The sequence below is a fragment of the Punica granatum genome, chromosome 6 (assembly GCF_007655135.1).
Source record: "Punica granatum isolate Tunisia-2019 chromosome 6, ASM765513v2, whole genome shotgun sequence".
Lineage (NCBI taxonomy): Eukaryota > Viridiplantae > Streptophyta > Magnoliopsida > Myrtales > Lythraceae > Punica > Punica granatum.
In genome coordinates, this window is record NC_045132.1 from 24,128,964 (window position 1) to 24,146,315 (window position 17,352).

At 43.1% G+C, this 17,352-nt stretch overlaps 2 protein-coding genes and 2 pseudogenes across 3 annotated transcripts; 3 read left to right on the plus strand and 1 right to left on the minus strand.

Annotated features, from left to right (window-relative positions):
* Positions 1-2,225: 2,225 nt before the first annotated feature.
* Positions 2,226-4,943, plus strand: LOC116210448 (annotated as a pseudogene).
* Positions 4,944-7,350: 2,407 nt separating this feature from the next.
* On the plus strand, positions 7,351-9,341 carry LOC116212036 (UPF0481 protein At3g47200-like). Its single transcript, XM_031546613.1, has 3 exons — positions 7,351-8,065; positions 8,235-8,603; positions 8,806-9,341. The coding sequence occupies exons 1-3, from the start codon at positions 7,487-7,489 to the stop codon at positions 9,154-9,156; spliced, it is 1,299 nt and encodes a 432-aa protein (XP_031402473.1). The 5' UTR covers positions 7,351-7,486; the 3' UTR covers positions 9,157-9,341.
* Positions 9,342-11,596: 2,255 nt separating this feature from the next.
* Positions 11,597-12,540, plus strand: LOC116212288 (annotated as a pseudogene).
* An 875-nt stretch (positions 12,541-13,415) lies between these two features.
* Positions 13,416-17,204, minus strand: LOC116212035 (heparan-alpha-glucosaminide N-acetyltransferase-like). Of its 2 annotated transcripts, none has more exons than XM_031546612.1 (13): positions 16,618-17,204; positions 15,901-16,038; positions 15,730-15,811; positions 15,542-15,618; positions 15,282-15,388; positions 15,074-15,188; positions 14,835-14,951; positions 14,656-14,747; positions 14,440-14,506; positions 14,264-14,342; positions 14,086-14,177; positions 13,792-13,984; positions 13,416-13,716 (listed from the first exon to the last, which is right to left on the minus strand). In XM_031546612.1, exons 1-12 carry the CDS (start codon positions 16,864-16,866, stop codon positions 13,826-13,828), a joined length of 1,374 nt encoding a protein of 457 aa, XP_031402472.1. In that variant the 5' UTR covers positions 16,867-17,204; the 3' UTR covers positions 13,416-13,716; positions 13,792-13,825. The 2 variants fall into 2 exon arrangements, with proteins under 2 accessions (XP_031402472.1, XP_031402471.1); XM_031546611.1 differs by having other exon boundaries at positions 13,841-13,984; positions 16,618-17,193.
* Positions 17,205-17,352: the final 148 nt, after the last annotated feature.

Genomic DNA, 17,352 nt, shown 5'->3' on the forward strand with positions numbered 1-17,352 from the left:
TACATCGGCATAGCCATTCCGTTAGGTGTAGGTCACTCTCGAAGACTCTTCGATTTGGATTTCATTTCTATTTATATGTACCGGTGATGTGTTCTTCTCTTAATGAATGGAATTCTAATTTCGTTCTTTCTTTTAAACTCACGAACTATTCATATATATTTTATATATCCTTTCTCCGCATGAAGTCCTCAATCTAGAGGAATACCTAAACAACCCACAAGAATTTTATGTGGAGGGAAAAGAAATTCTCAATTGTCCGAGAAATCTAAAAATTGGAAATTGTCTTTCTTCCTTCGTCAAAATCCTGGAACACACTTTTTTGTTCTAACCGAATCTGTCTTCTCGATCCATTTCCTGGTCACTCATGTCTAAATTTATCATTCTGTTCGCTCATGGAAGTTCGGTTCAATTTGAATCTTGCGGTAAATCCTTCCTAGAGAAGCTTATGATCAGGGAATATTTTTTAGGAAATTTACCTTTTTTCCTCCCCGAAACTAAGAGGCCGGGGCACTTTTACCCTCTAAACTATATATGTTTGGAAATATTTGCCTCCCCCCATGGAAAATGCACCCCTACTTTATTTTTTCTGTCAAAATTAATAGAAAAAGACATGTGTCGTGTAGCGCACATGATTAGGAAAAGGATAAAAAGGAAATCTCGGTCAGCTTCTAGCAAAAGCCTCATCCCTTCCTGCATGCCAATTCCCTCCGGCCACTCCTCTCCAAGGCAAACTGTATTGTAAAGAAAATAAAGGCAATGAATGCCTAGGCTAAAAGCTTAAAGCAGTGGGCCCCTAATGTCTCAATCTCGACCTACTGCCGACTACAAAGATACCCCATAAAGACAAGGAGGGAGCTCTCGATCCCTTAAATCCTCCTAGTCTCAATTAGGGGTGTGCACGTATACCGAGTGTACCTAAAATCGGTTGGAACCTATCCGGCAGGATAGGATCCAAGTAACTTGTATTGAAAATAGGGTAGGTCTGGGTATCAAAATAAGGAACCGGTGAAATTCGGTTTCGATTCCGGTTCCAACCTACAGGGTATTCAGAACCGAAATCGGAACCAGTATCTGGAACCGAATGGTAATTACTAAAAAAAAAGAAAAAAAGAAAAGAAAAGGTAAAATTAGTCTCATTCTCTGTTAGTCTTAACAGAGTCGGGAAGATTGAAGACACAGGATAGGAAGAATCCTAAATCGCCTCTCGCCTCCGACTCTACCTCCTCTCGTTTCCGTCGGTCGCCTCTCGTCTCCTACTCTGAGTACTCTCCACTCCAGCTCCCCTCCGTTATCGTTCTTCTCGCCTCGGTTCACGTCCTGGTACGTTGTTTGGCGGGTGCGAAGCTCATCCCGCCCTCATTGCTTTCGCGGCTGCCTGCCTCCCTTTCCCTCTCTTCCGCTCTTCGCCATCCCTCTTCTCATTATTGTTGACATCCGATCTCTGCAACCGCAACCTCTTACGGCATCCGCTCCGCATTGCCCAGCTGAAATGAAAGAGGTGAGAGTTTTCATTTCTAGGGTTTCCTAATTTTGTCGACTTCCTCTTGCTTGGTTGATTTCCGATTAATTGTCCCCTCTAACGGTGATGGAACCAAATCTCGTTGGGTTTCTACTGCCCCCTTACCTCCACTCTTGTCTCGGTCCTTGCTTGTGCCTTAATCCCGCTTCTGATTTAATTTGAGGTATTGGGATCTCAAATTTGTCTCGATCTTGCTGGACTTCATGATCTTGGTCCTTTGCCGGTAAATAATGCAGTTAATTGCTCGAATTTGTAATGAGAAGTACGATGACAGGTAGCTTTTTCTGCAATTGATTCCTTGAATGTTCCTGAGCTGGTTTGTGGAAAATAGGTATTGATTATGGTTTTATCTTCTTTAAATATCGAAAAACAATTCCGTAGGGGGGTCACACGTTGTTGATTCAAATAATTTGCGGTGATTACTGATTATGGGTGAGATATTTTTAGTTTTTATTTAGCGATATAAAAAAATTTACAGGTTCCAAAGGACATCTGGAACCTGTGGTATAAAATAGGTTCCGGGTAGGTTCCAGTTCCAAGATTCAACAGGGTAGGGTCCGGTTCAAAAATCTTGGAATCAGTCCCTTAAAGAGTAGGGTCCGGGTATCGTGAAAAAAATAGGGTACGATCACCCCTAGTCTCAGTAATCTAAAGCAGATTTCTCAAAGAAAAAAAATCTACAATAGAGCAAAATAAAGGAGCCATGAGCGGTATCCTACGCTAAAGGGCTCAGCTAGCACACTAAAAACTACAACAAAAAGAGATCCTTGCCGCCAAAGAAGGAAGCCATCTCCGTCAACTCTGGAGCGGTGCCGTTGGCAATGGAGCTCGGAGTACGGCCAAACTCAGATGATGCGTTTTCGTAAGTCAGCAAACTGGGTAGAAGCATTTTGTCGGCCAAGGTGGACATGGAAAAAGCGTTTGATGGAATTGAGTGGCCTCTTTTGATGTGAAATCATGAAGAACCTTGCTTTTCATATTATAGTCTCATTAACGGGAGCTCTTTTGGCTTTTATAAGCACTCTCATGGTATCTGCCAAGGTGACCTCTTTCGCAATTCCTCTTTTTGTTGTCCTGCACTGAAGCTCTACCTTGCTTAATCTCTCGGGAATAAAATCTGGGCAACCATTAAAGGGATCAAAATCAGTCGTGGCTGTTGGGTTTCTTACTCATCTCTTATTTGCTAGTGATCTTTTTTTCGGTTAAGCTCGTGGCTTAATACAAAAAAATGAAAAGGAAATTTAAATAAAGGGGCACGGGTAGTCCCATTGATGATAATCGAATCAAGAATCTCTAGGTTAACAGGTGAGGCTGTTAGTCATTGCACTAAACTCTTTTTCTCGCTAGTGATCTTTCTTTTTTTTTTCCTCTTTGCTGAGCAAAATTTTCAAAAGATTTTTTTAATATCCTTAGAACTCACCAAGCCTGGACGCACAGAGAAGCTCGAGAGGCAATGGCAGCAGAAGGAAACTGGATAGTCAAATTCAATGAGGAGGATCTCAGGAGCATGCCTGGTGCAGATTGAGAAGCAGAATGCTGGAAGAAGCGGCCAATATACAAAGTGCTGGCCCATCACACGGATATAAACCTGAAAGCTTACTGGCCGCATGGCGTCTCTTTTGGCCCTTACCACCATTACAAGGACCACCTGAAGCTCATGGAGGAGCACAAGGTCCGCGCCCTCCACCACTTCATCAAGAGGTCGAAGCAGCCGTTCGAGCTCTTTGTCGGTGCTGTACGAGAGGTGCTGCATGATCTAATGTTCTGTTACGGCCCGCTTGATCAGAAGTGGCATGATGACAAAGACGCCTTCCTGCAGCTTATGATTCTCGATGGGTGTTTCATGCTGGAAATACTACGTTCTGGGACCCACACTGTCAATGATTATGCCCGGAACGACCCGATATTTAGTAACCACGGGAAGGTCTATAATTATGCCTTACATACAATGGAACATGATGATGCTCGAGAATTAACTACCGATGTTGGTGCTGGACAACCTCCTTGCCGTTGAAAGTGAAACTGATCTCTCAAAGGTTAGGCCAGTCGGTACCTCTCTTTTCTTGTTTTTAATGCGTTGGAGAACACAAAACAGTTCTCATGATGAACTCCGCAGCAACTGTGTCCTGTCTAAACTGAACAGATGGAAGCTTCAGGTGGAATCCTTTTTCGAATTTGGAATTTTAGGTAAGGATTTGAGATTGTTTTGCTTCGGTGCAGGACAAAGAGTTCGTTGACAAGCTTGTACTCAAGTTCTGCTGTCCTGGCATGCCAATCATGAAGATGGGCAAGTGCCTGCACGTTCTGGACCTCTTCAGGAAGATCCTCCTTCACGAAGGCCCAAGAAAGGAGACCCTCCGAAGCAAGTTGGTGTGGCACGAAAGGGTTGGGACGAGATAATCCGGTCAGCCGCAGAGCTCATTGAGGCAGATATCTCGTTCAAGAAGAGCAAGACCGCGAGCTTGAAGGACATCCCGTTTGTGAAGGGGTACTGAGGCTCCCTGTTATAGTCATGGATGATACGACTGAATCCATCTTTCTCAACCTCATTGCATTTGAGCGCTTCCTTGTTGGGGCTGGGAATGAGGTAACCATCTTATTCTTAAATATCACCCAAATCCATGTTAATATCACAATCACAGCCGATAGCCCAATATGATAAGATTAGGAGAACTGTTTTGTTTCTAGCTCCGACTCGTTCGCTACTGACATTCTTAATTCTGTGTCTCATCTGTATCAGGTTACCTCGTATGTATTATTCATGGACGACATAATTAAAGACAGCGAGAGGTACGTTGCCCTGCTCCACTTCAGGGGCATCATATACAGCAGCGCAATCGGGAGTGACAGGGCAGTGGCTGAGCAGTTCAACTCCCTGGCAAAGGACCTCACGCTCGATCCTGAAAGCAGCCTTGATGTGGTTGAAAAGAAGGTCATTGACTGCGGCAATAAGCCCTGGAACGTGTGGAGGGCCTACATCAACCCCACCTAATTCAGGAACCCATAGGCCATCCTGTCCTCATATGCCGCCGCCGTCCTCTTCATGCTAACAATCGTTCGGACCGTCTACTCTATACTTCAGTTCTATCAACCAAAGGCAGAATTAGTCTTCTCCGCAATACCATTGACAATTGTATTTTGTTAGTTGAAGCAACTCGGCAAAGATTTTTCTGTTTTCTTTATTTTTTTCTTCTTTTTGCAATTATTTTCCCGATGATGTTCGTTTGCCTTTTGATTGGATTGAGATTCAGGTCGTGTCAGTTGATACATGACCAACCTAATAAAGAGGCAACTCACTTCCACATGGATGCAGACTACCTCGAATACCAGATTTTCCATCAGAAAGGAGTGAAAAACTTGACTTCTCTATCTGAACATCTTTGTTCTCAAATAGAGATTCTCAATTCAAATATCACTTCTCATAGTTTAGCCAATCGTTCAGCATTAGAAGAACCAAGCATTAGAATAAATGCAGTGCAGCCACAATTCAAGGCTTCACGAGCCGCTGCAATCGGTTAGTAGCTCCGTTGAATCTCTGATGAGATGCAATCCGATAGCACAGGCAATAACTGAGGAGGTCGTCTGCTCAACTCGAGGAGGTCGTTTGCTCCTTCAACCCATTCCAACTCGAATCAGACTCAACTGCCGTACACATGAGCCATCAGGGTCATCGTACTAAGGTTGTGTTTGTTTGGAATTAAAATTTCAGCACTTCATTTAGGTGTTGAAATTTTAATAGCATTTATTTATTCTAGTAAGTGCTTTAGTGATTAAGTCAAAATTAATTGGTGATTATTCACATGCCAGCCGTTATTTTCTTTTCTTTTCACTTGTGCCTCAACCTTTCAATATTAAATTATTTTGAACAATTTCTGAAAATAAAAGAGTTGAAAGAAAAAAAAAAAAGAAAAAAAGAAAAGGGAACAATCGAGAGATGCAAAGGGAGATCGGAGTGTCACATGCAACCTCGTTGGGGGCAGTGGGGCCCGATGATGGCCCCCCACCTCTCCGATTTCCCCCCTCTTCTCTCTCTCTTCTCAATTTTGAAGAGAGAAGGGAGATCACCAGAGCTTTGACGGTCGCCGGCGACTTCGTCGGGGTGGTGAGGGCCAACGATGGAGCCCCCACCACTCTGATTTCCCCTCTCTACCTCACTATTCGAAATGAAGAAGAGAGAGGGGGATTTCAGGCGAGGCCGCTAGCGACCTGGAGTGGGCGGTGGTGACTGAAATCGAAAACCATCACAGTAGAATCCTTGAAGATCATCGACAAGAGATTAGAGGCTGCAAGGACGTACATTGTCAAGGCATGCTCCCCCAGCCACTCTAGTATCGTGGTGGTGCGCCTGACTCCAATCATATCAACCTGTTGAAAATCATTTTCCAGGAATGTAGAATCAAGATTTATCCAGAAACATAAAAATAAAACGTATTGCTGGGGGTTAATATATATGAGAAGATAGCCGACCATCAGGCAAATTATCACGAAGAGCTTTGCTGTTATTGCTGTCCGAACTGCAGAATAAGAGGAACAGAACAACACCGAAGAAGTGCAGAGACAAGAAGACACCCACTCCCAGTGGAAAGGGAAACTCGATCCTTTTGATCCTGGTTGATTGTGGCAGCAAAACGCGAGATTAAATTGTGAAGAACGGCTTCCTGACTAGAATAACGGCACAATTGCGGAACATAAGCGAAGATCAACAAAGCAGGTAACCACCGCCATTACTGATCTACAAGAAGAAAGCACAATATCTTTTATGAACATTCGAGAATAAATTTTATTTGACAAATGGAATCTTATTTTTTTTGTCACATAAGGTTTCATAATGACCGGATAAAAAGATGATAAAAACTGCGAGTAACTACTAATCTAACCTTAGAAGTCCTTCAGGATCGAAAGGAGCATATGTTGGTCGTTTATACAAACGGTGATTACCCAATAGCTTTCAGTCAATCATCCCAATGGCATTACAAGCTGGTCCAGTGCGTCAACCCGAACACCACATTTCACCTTTAAAAACACAATTATGATTCTCTAGTTTCTCAGCGTCCCAAATTCGTCATGCAACAAATTCGTTGAGGCAGCATATGTCAGTAAGAAATGAAGATCTTTACGTCGCCGGACAAAGATAATTGTAGAGGATAAGCAAGCAACCATCAAGTTAATGCATGCCTGTTGTATTCTGATTGTTCTGATTCACGCAACATCTACTTACTCAAAAATGTTAGATAACGAAGAGGGTGGAGGTGAGCACCTATGCATAAGAGATCATTGCGCAATGAGCTTTATTACATATTCAGTAACTACGAACAAACTCTCTCCTAGGAGCTGCTCCAGCTCCTAGGAGTGCCAAATGTATATAATAAGGTAACTTGAAGAAAAATGATCTAAAAGAAACAGCTTAACTGCCCCAAAACTGTCACTTTGGTCCCGTATGATGTTGTGAATGACTCGAAGGGCAGATACTGATTTATGTGCTTGTATCCCTAGCAAGCTTCTTTTTCTTTTGTTCTGGGATTTTACATCTAGTGCGTGCTTTCCCTGCATTATGAGGAACGACATTGCACTTTATTGTTTTATAATCATATTACGTTCTCAATCCATTTTTTGATCACTCAAACCTAAATTTATGGTTAGTTCATTGAAAATAGGTTCAATTCAAATTTTGCGATAAATCCTTTCGGGAGGAGTTTGATGAGGGAATATTTCTTTGAGTGAATTTAAAGTGAGGTTTCACATTGCAAGAAAAAAGAGTTGTCGGTACTTATTGAGGAAAAAGAGTATCCTTCCTTTTGTTCAACTTGCAAAAATGGGTGATTGCATACCTTGAGACCGAGTAAAGGGATATGCAAAACCTCTCTCTCTACTTTACCTCCGATCCGATAAGCAGTACTTAAATGGGACGATTCCGCGTTGCCATCTCATACCCTGTTGGAGAAGCACAGAGAAGCACGAGATCAGGCCATGGCAGCGGAAGCGGACTGGATAGTCGAAGTCAAACAAGCTCTCCGTGGCATGCCTACTGCGGATGCAGAAGGAGAATACTGGAAGAAGCGGTCAATATACAAAGTTCCTGCCTGTGTCACGGATATAAACCGGAAAGCTTACTGGCCTCAGGCTGTCTCATTCGGCCCTTACCACCATGACAAGGAGCACCTGAAGCCCATGGAGGAGCACAAGGTCCGTGCAACCCTCCACTTCCTCAAGAGGTCGAAGAAGCCATTCGAGCTCTTTGTTGGGGCTGTATCTGAGGTGCTGCACGATCTAATGGCCTGTTACTACCCGCTTGATCAGAAGTGGCATGATGACACAGACGCCTTCCTGCAGCTTATGATTCTCGATGGGTGTTTCATGCTGGAAATCCTATGTACCGGGACCCAGACTGTCAATGATTATGCCCCGAACGACCCGATATTTAGTAACCACGGGAAGGTCTATATTATGCCTTACATACAAAGGGACATGCTGATGCTCGAGAATCAACTGCCGATGCTGGTCTTGGACAAGCTTCTTGCCGTTGAAAGTGAAACTGATCTCTTAAAGGTTAGGCCAGTCCGTACCTTTCTCTGTTCTTGTTTTTGATGTGTTAAGAGAACACAAAACAGTTCTCATGATGAACTCCGCAGCAACTGTGTCCTGTCTAAATCGATGAGATGGAAGCTTGAGTTTGGAATTTCAGGGAAGGATTTGAGATTGTTTTGCTTCGGTGCAGGACAAAGAGTTCATCAACAAGCTTATACTCAAGTTCTACTGTCCTGGCATGCCAATCATGAAGATGGGCAAGTGCCTGCACGTTCTGGACGTCTTCAGGAAGAGCCTCCTTCACGAGGGCCCGAGCAAGAAGACCCGCCGACGCAAGTCGGATATGGCACGAAAGGGTGGGGACGAGATAATCCGGTCAGCCACAGAGCTCGATGAGGCAGGTATCTCGTTCAAGAAGAGCAAGAGCGCGAGCTTGAAGGACATCTCGTTCAGTGGAGGGGTATTGAGTCTCCCTGTCGTAGTTGTGGATGACACGACCGAGTCCATGTTCCTCAACCTCATTGCCTTTGAGCGCTTCCATGTTGGGGCTGGGAACGAGGTGATGATCTTATTCTTATATAACTATTATTCTACGTTTCCGTTAGAGAACATACAGCTGGGGTGAACCGACTATTCACCCAAATCCATGTTTATTTCCCAACCATAACCAATGGCCCGATATGATTAGATTAGAACTGTTGTTTTCTAGCTCCAAATCATTCGCTACTGGGATTCTAAATTTTGTGTTTTGTCTGCATCAGGTTACCTCGTACATATTCTTCATGGACAACATCATAGACAACGAGAGGGACGTTGCCCTGCTCCACTCCAGGGGCATCATACAGAATGCGATCGGGAGCGACAAGGCAGTAGCTAAGCTATTCAACTCCCTGTCAAAGGACGTCACACTCGACCCTGAGAGCAGCCTCGACATGGTTCACAAGAAGGTCAGCGACTACTGTAAGAAGCCCTGGAACATGTGGAGGGCCAACCTCATCCACACCTACTTCAGGAATCCATGGGCCATCCTGTCCTTAGTCGCTGCCATCTTCCTCTTTGCGCTGACTATCGTTCAGACCATCTACTCCATACTCGATTTCTACCAGAATTAGTCTTCTACCAAAGACTTTCGACTATTGTGTATTGAGTTGAAGCAGATCCGTGTACATTCTTCTATGTTCTTTGTATTTCTTCTTTTTTGCAATTATTTTCCTGAGGGTGGTCGTTTGCCTTTTGATTGGATTAAGATTCAGGTCCTGTCAGTTGATACATGACAAAAAGCTTGTTGTTCCGAAGACGTCCAAACATGATTAGAATTATGAGAAATCAACAAATAACGACACCAAATATACGAGGTAAAATCCTCAAAGCGAGACTGAGCGAAAGTATCCACTAGATCGAAAAATCGAAAATTACAACTGAGTTATCACTCGTGTTTTCTATGCCCCCTGACCAACCCAAAACTCATCGAGAATAGTCTTTCCCAACCTCTCAATTCTCTCACCTTTCTCACTCTAAAACTCCAGAGTTACAAAGAAAACATTCTCGAGAAAATTCTCGTAAAATCTCACCCATCACTCACCGTAGTATCTTTGAGTATAAGACTCACTCTCTATATATAAATACAAGACCCCCATATCTCAAAGATATCCTAAATCCCTCTAGAGTAATTTTTCCTTTCAGATATATAGATATTTTCCATTTTAAATAATCTAAAGTATCCTAGAAATATCCATAATATCTCCTGGGAATATTGCACTACTCAAATATTCAAAAGATACAGCGAAATTCCTAGAAAATAAGAAAGATATTGTCCATTCCTCTTTTCGACCAATCTCATCACCTCCTATCGGATTTTTGATTCTTCAGGTCTTTCAAGTTTAATGCGAGACATCTCCAACAAATCTCCACCTTGACTCTCATTCAGCCAAGCATGATCAGCTTCCACTTGACTGCTCTATCATAGCCCCTACCATGCTCCACCTCACCTTGCATGAGTACCGCTCCAATCCAAGCCACCCTTGGACTGCTTCGAGGTGTCGGGCTTCCACAACTTTTCTTTTGTGCACCCTTCAAAGATGACTCCTCTACAAGTCATATTCTTGACTTCAGCATTGCCCGAGACCACCAACTCCGCAAGCCCGAAGTAATCTCGCAATCTCAAATGTTTTCTCTACCCGTCTCTTGTTCATGAACTGTTCCATAAATAATATTGCATCCCCTCAGACATTCCCATATGAACATCTTCTACCCTCACAGGTTGAGTCTGAGGAGTTTGCGGGTCTTATACCATGAACTCCACCTTCTTCACAGGTTTCGCCACGTGTCCTCGGCTCCGGCTCTTACACTGCTTCACCAAAGCAACTTTATCAAAAGCAATAACTCGATTGACAAGGAATTTCAAGGACTTACTGATCAAGTGCAATGACCTGCACCCATCCATCTTGTCAAGGCTGAGATCACCCAAGTGCTTTTCTTCTGGAGTTGACCTCTTGAACGCTGTCGTAGTATCGATAATTATCCATGTTAAGGTGCTGAAGAAAAGTGCTTGGACGATTAATATGGACAATTATGTCACCTTAATATGGACAATTATGTGTCCAACTCCAAAGTGAAGACCAACAAAGCAAGTAAACCACCGCCATGTCTGAGCTATATATAAATTATTCTCGACTCCACAGCTTTTCAATGATTATGTCACAAACTACTTACTGTTTCAAAAAAAATGTTAGAAAATGAAATTGCGTAACTCAATCTTAATATACCATCCTTTCACATTATAAACTTAGCTTATTTATCTATTTTCATGTTATTACGATTACTTTATTTCATCTAGGTCTTTTGAGATACATATTAGTAACAAAGAAGAAGAAACTCCCGCCCCTCCTAGATAGGAGCTGCTCCTGCATGCCCGGAACTGTCACTCTGATCCCGTACGATCGATGTTGTCAAAGACTTGAAGGGCAGATACTGATTTTGTACTTTGCTTGTATCCATAGCTAGCTAGCTTCTTCTAATTTCTTTAATTTGTTTAGGGATTCTATATATATCTAGCTATTGCGTGTGCTTTCCCAGCACAGCAATATGACAAGGAACCACGTTTGCACTTTTTTGTTCTAATCAAGTCTATATATGTTCTCGATCCATTTTTCAATCATACTCGTACCTAAATTCGTCATTCGCTCATGGAAGCTCGGTTCGACTTGAAAATTGCGGTAAATCCTTTCTGAGAGGAGTTTGATGATTGAGGGGATATTTCTATGAGTGAATTTAAAGTGAGTTTTCACATTGCAAGAAAAAGAGTTGTCAGTGCGAATTCAGCAAAGAGAGTAGCTCTGTTTCTACTGGCAAAAACATGTGATTGCATTGCATATATATATATATACACATACACACACACACACATATATATATATTCAGACCAAGGAAAGGGATTATTCAAGAACCTCCATTTTTACTTATCCTCCGATAGTAAAAGGTACAAAAACAGGAACGCGGTTCTGCATTGCGGTCTCATACCAGCCGAGTGAAGCAGAAACATGGAACTGGAAGATGCGGTCCATATACAAATTGCCAGCCCGTGTCACGAATAGAAACTAAAAGCTTACTGCCCTCATGCCATCTCTTTCAGCCCTTACACCATGACGAGGAACACCTGAAGCCCATGGAGTAGCACAAGGTCTGCGCCCTCCTCCAGTTCGTCCATAGGTCGAAGAAGCCGTTCAAGCATTTCATCACGGCTGTACGCGAGGTGCTGCTCGATCTAATGGCCTGTTATGACCCGCTTGATCACAAGTGGCATGATGACTCGAATGCATTCCTGCAGCTTATGATTCTCGATAGGTGTTTCATGCTAGAGATCCTACGTACCGGGATGCAAAAAGTCGATGATTATGCTCCAAATGACCCAATCTTTAGTGACCACGGGAAGCTCTATATTATGCCTTACATAGGGACATGCAAATGCTCGAGAATCAACTGCCATTGTTGGTGCTGGACAAGCTCCTTGCTGTCGAAACTGAAACTGATCTCTTAGAGGTTAGGCCAGTCGGTAGCTTTCTCTGTTCTTGCTTTTAATGTGTTAAGAGAACACAAAACATTTCTCATGATGAACCCCGCAGCGACTGTGTCCTAATGAAACTGAAGAGATAGAAGAGTTAGGTTGAATCCATTTCGAGTTTGAAATTTCAGGAAAAGTTTCGAGCCTGTTTTCCTTCGTGCAGGACAGAGTACGTCAACAGGCTTATCCTCGAGTTCTGCTGTCCCAGCATACCTCTCTTCATGAAGATAGGCAAGTGCCTGCACATTCTGGACGTCCTCAGGAGGAGCCTCCTTGGCAAGGGCCTGAGCAGGAGGACCCGCCTGAGCAAGCCACAGGTGGCACTAGCATGAGAGGATGGGGCCAAGATACTCCCCTCGGCTACAGAGCTCAAGGATGCAGGTATCAGGCTCGAGAAGAGCAAGACCTGGAGCTTGAAGGACATCTGGTTCATTGAAGGTGTTCTGAGCCTCCCCGTCATAGTTGTAAATGATACAACCGAGTCCGTGTTTCTCAACTTCATTGCGTTTGAGCAGTTCCATGTCAGGGCAGGGAATGAGGTGATAATCTCTCATTCTTATATAATCATTGTACTACTTTTTCAATAAATAACATAGATCTGGGTGAATCAGCTACTTACCCTAATCCATGTTTACCTCACAACCATAGCCGATAGCTCGATATGGTTAGATTAGGAGAACCTCTGTGAGAAACACTAGCTCCAACTAATTATTCGCTTCTGAAATTCCAAATATTGAGTCTCATCTGCATCAGGTTACCTCATATATATTCTTCATGGACGACATCATAGACAATGAGGGACGTTGCCCCGCTCCTGTCCTGGGGCATCATACAGAATGAAATCGGGAGTGACAAGGCAGTGGCTAAGCTGTTCAACTCCCTGTCAAAGGACATCATCATGCTCAATCCTGATCGCATCTTCAACGTGGTTCACAAGAAGGTCAGCATCTACTGCTGGAATCCCTTTAACCTTAGGTGGGCCAACATCAATCACACCTACTTCAGGAACGCAAGGGCCACCCTGTCCTCATATGCCGCCATCTTCCTCTTCATACTAACAATCGTGCAGACCGTTTATTCTGTACTTCACTTCTACCAGCCACAGGCACAAATTAGTCTTCTACCCCAGACCTTCCACTATCGAATATTATGTGAATCAAAGCAGATTGCCGCAGATTTTTCTATTTTCTTTATTTTTCATCTCCTTGCAGTTATCTTTCCAATGATGATGGTTTGCCTTTTGGTTGAATTCATGACCAACCTAGTAAAGAAACAACTCACATTCCACATTGATGCAGACAATCAACCAGATTTTCCACCATAAAAGAGCAAAATACTTGACCCCTTTTTTTTATCCGAACAAAGTTGTTCTCGAATAAAGATTTTTAATTTAAATATTACTTGCTCAATAGTTTTGCCAATCGTCCAGCATTAGAAGAACAAAGCACGATGGTGCCTTTGTATAAGTGCAGCCACAATTTAAGCCTTCATGAGCTGCTGCAATCGGTTAGTAGCTCTGTAAAATATCTGAAGGAACAATATCCGATGGCATACACTATAACTGAGCTGTTCGTCTAATCCTTCAACCGATTCCAACTCCAATCAGACTCAACTGCCATACAAGAGAACTGCGTGAGTCATCAGGATCATCGACTTAGGAATGAGTATTTCAATGATTCAAATATACCTCGAAATGGAGGGAAAGGGGAAAACAGGGAAGGTCAATTAAAACATACAACGTTGTTCCGAGGATTATCCCAATAGAATCCTTGAAGGATTATCGGTAAGAGATTAGAGGCTGCAAGGACATAGATTGTCAAAGCATGCTTCCCCATCCACTCTAGTATCGTGGTGGCGCGCCTGACTCCGATCACATCAACCTGTTAAAAATCAGTTGTCCAGGAATATAGAATTAAGATTTATCCATGAATGTAAAATAAAATGTATTACTGGGGTTTAATAATATAACAAGATAGCCGACCATCAGGTAAATTGTCGTGAAGAGTATTCCAGCAGCGCCAGCAGTTACACACATGTAACTGAACGTGTAAAGAGCTTTGTTCACGGGCATCCCTGAAAATGAGCAAACAGATGAAGTTCAATCATAAGAATTATTACACTGTTATTGGAACTGCAGGTTAAGAGGAACAGGACAACACCGAAGAAGTCCATAGCAAGGCCGACAGCTACAAGACAAGAAGACGCCACCCCCCAGTGGGAAACTCGATCCCTGTGATCCTGATTGTTGCAGCAAAATAAAAGATTAAGATTGGTGCATAAGAGCTTTTTACTAGAAGTACAGTACAATTGCAGAACATAAGATAATTTATCTCACCTTAACATGGACGATTACGTGTCCAAAGTGAAGACCAACAAAGCAAGTAACCACTGCCATCACTGAGCTACAAGAAGAGAGGACGATGTTTTTCGATGAACATTCAAGAACAGGTTCTATTTGACCAATGAAAGCTTGTTTTTGTGACATAAGGTTTCATTATGACCGAATAAAAAGATGAAGAACGACTGAGAACTATAAATCTATAAATCTAACCTTAGAAGTCCTTCAGGATCGAAAGGGGCTTGACACCATGTAGGAGCATTCGGAGGCAATGGACCGTAATCAGGGGAATTTACACTGCATTCCTGTCAGGAGGGGAAATATTTGAGGTAAAAAAATATCAGAAACATTAATTTAGGAAATAAATAGTGAAAGACCAGATGAGGAGGGACCTTCATTCGAGCATATATCGGTCGTCTATACAAATGCTGAAAACCCAATAGCTTCCGATCAATCATCCCAACAGCATTACAAGCCGGTCCAGTGTCACCCCGAATGCCACATTTCACCTCCACAAACACAAAAAGTACGATTCCTTTAGTTTCTTTGTGTTCCAAATTTTTTTATGCAATAGATTCTTCGATATAGTACAGAAAATTTTGCAGTAAATTCGTGATGGATAGGAACTTACTGAAAATATCTGCGGAGGAGAGGAGGTTTCAAGTGGAAGTTGATACTCCCAATCATTAACAGCTAAGCCATACAGTAATGAAACATATATGACAGAAAGGACAGCAGCCACAGCCCTGAGCAAGGTGAAGAGACCATCAATTTAATACAGTGTGGATGAAGTTTTAGTATCAAATACAATTGAACCACATTATACTAATGTAACATACCACTGAAACCAATATTTCCTCAGTTCGGATGATTTGGACTTCACCATCTCATCTCTCTTAGGCCAAATCTCACACAGTGCTGCAACTAGATAAGCTATTGCAATTCTCTGAAAAGAATTTTAACGGCCATGTTGTGGTGAATACATTCCGGACAAAAAAATAATCTCAAATCCGCTCATCAGTAAGAATTGAAGATGTTTACGTTGACGGAAATAGACAATTGTTGTGGAGAAGCAAGCAATTTTCAAGTTAATATATACCTGTAGTATTCCCATTATTCTAATTCGCCTGACATCAACTCCAAATGTTAGATTACCGAGAGAGTGGAAATAACCACCTATGCAGAAGAGATCACTGGTGAGCTTTATTACATATTCAGTAACTATCGAGGAACTCCCTCCTAGGGGGTGGTCCAGCTCCTAAAAATGCAAAATGTACAATAAAGTACCTTGAAGAAAAAGACCTAAAAGAAACAGCTTAAGTGCCCGAAACAATGCTTTTCTAGTAGCTGGAGCTCTGCTTTCCAAATTCTACAAGCGAAAACAATCTGATCAGATTTCACGGAAGACGAAAAAAGTGATTGAAGTCGACAAAGTAAGCTTCCCATGGGATCGATTACCTTGTATGCAAGTCCTAGGGATACCCCGACAATAAATAGGAAAAATGGCATGACGAAATCTGCAAGGGTCACACCATTCCACGGCGAATGGTTGATAGCCGGAAAGATGCCACCAGCATCATCCACAAGGATCATAAGCTGCAGAAAGGATGTGTGCATATTTAAATGAACAAGCACAATGATACTTGTTCAATGCATATGACTTTCACCGATAATGACTAAGAAAATTTCAACAGCTCACGATTAAGAATATGCTCCCGGAATAAAAATGGAACTGCTAATGCCAATGGTGCCATGATGGCGAGCAATATATCACGTAGTGTCCGTGAAGCGCTACTGAGCTCTCTGCTTCCATAAACATTGCGAGACAGCTAACTTATTAGTTGCCTATGTGTGAACAACCAGAGAACCTCTTTACCATGCATGAAACCAAATTATATCTGATTGACACGCCGTTCTTAGCGTGCATACTTCAAAAGACTCTCAAAGATTGGAAAAGAAAGGAAATTTCTGGCGCCTGCATCAGCCGGGATTGATGGAACTTCCAGCATATCACATCGAATGTGCAAGATAAAAGCATCAACGGAATGAAAATGACGATAAATGGAGAGATTAACTGGTAGCAGGGCACGCTTCGATGCTAAAGCCACTGCTTTTACGTGAAAGAAAAATAAAACGAGGTCGACAAGAGCTGCTTTTGGAAGGAGAAAACGTTACCGCAACAGAGAGACCCCGGAAGACGTCGAGGGAAACAAGACGCCGGGCGTTCCGCTGCCGCTGGTCCGGCGTCGAGCAGCTCCACTCGGAGCTCCGGCCGGCGACGCCTGAGGTGGGCGATCTCGGGGTCGGAGCCTTGGCAGTGCCCATCTCGACGTCATGGCCATTCCCAACTCCATCACCACCGGCACTCCACCTATCACCGGCCCCACCCTCCTCCTCCGTCCTGATACGCTCGTACATACCCATCTCTCAAACAATGACCTCGTACTCACCTCGTACCACCAATGCCCTGTTTCCTTGGGTTCATGTAGTGTCTGCTCTCTCTCTGGTTGTTCTTGCTAATATAGTAATGTCTCTCCCCCTCCTCCTCCTCCTCCTCACCTAGACGGGGCAGAAGCGGGATTTCATTGCCTTGTACGGAAACGTAACAACAGAGGAGCGGAGCGGAGCAGAGCAGGCAAGGCATTGATTACATTTGCCATTGCTGAATTGAAAGGCAGAAAATATCTCCATTGCAGTCACAGTCCAGTCCAGTCCCATCCCCATGTCTGTCTGAGCTAAGCTAGCCATGTTGACGTGGCGGGTGCTCATTGGACCCCTCAATATGGATCGCCTGACCACCCGGCTCTGATGCGCCGTGCATCTATTCTTTTCATTGTCCCCCCCCCCCCAAAAAAAAAAAAAAGAAGTGGTAAAAACTATAAAGACGTAATAGTAACGGTAACGGTAGGG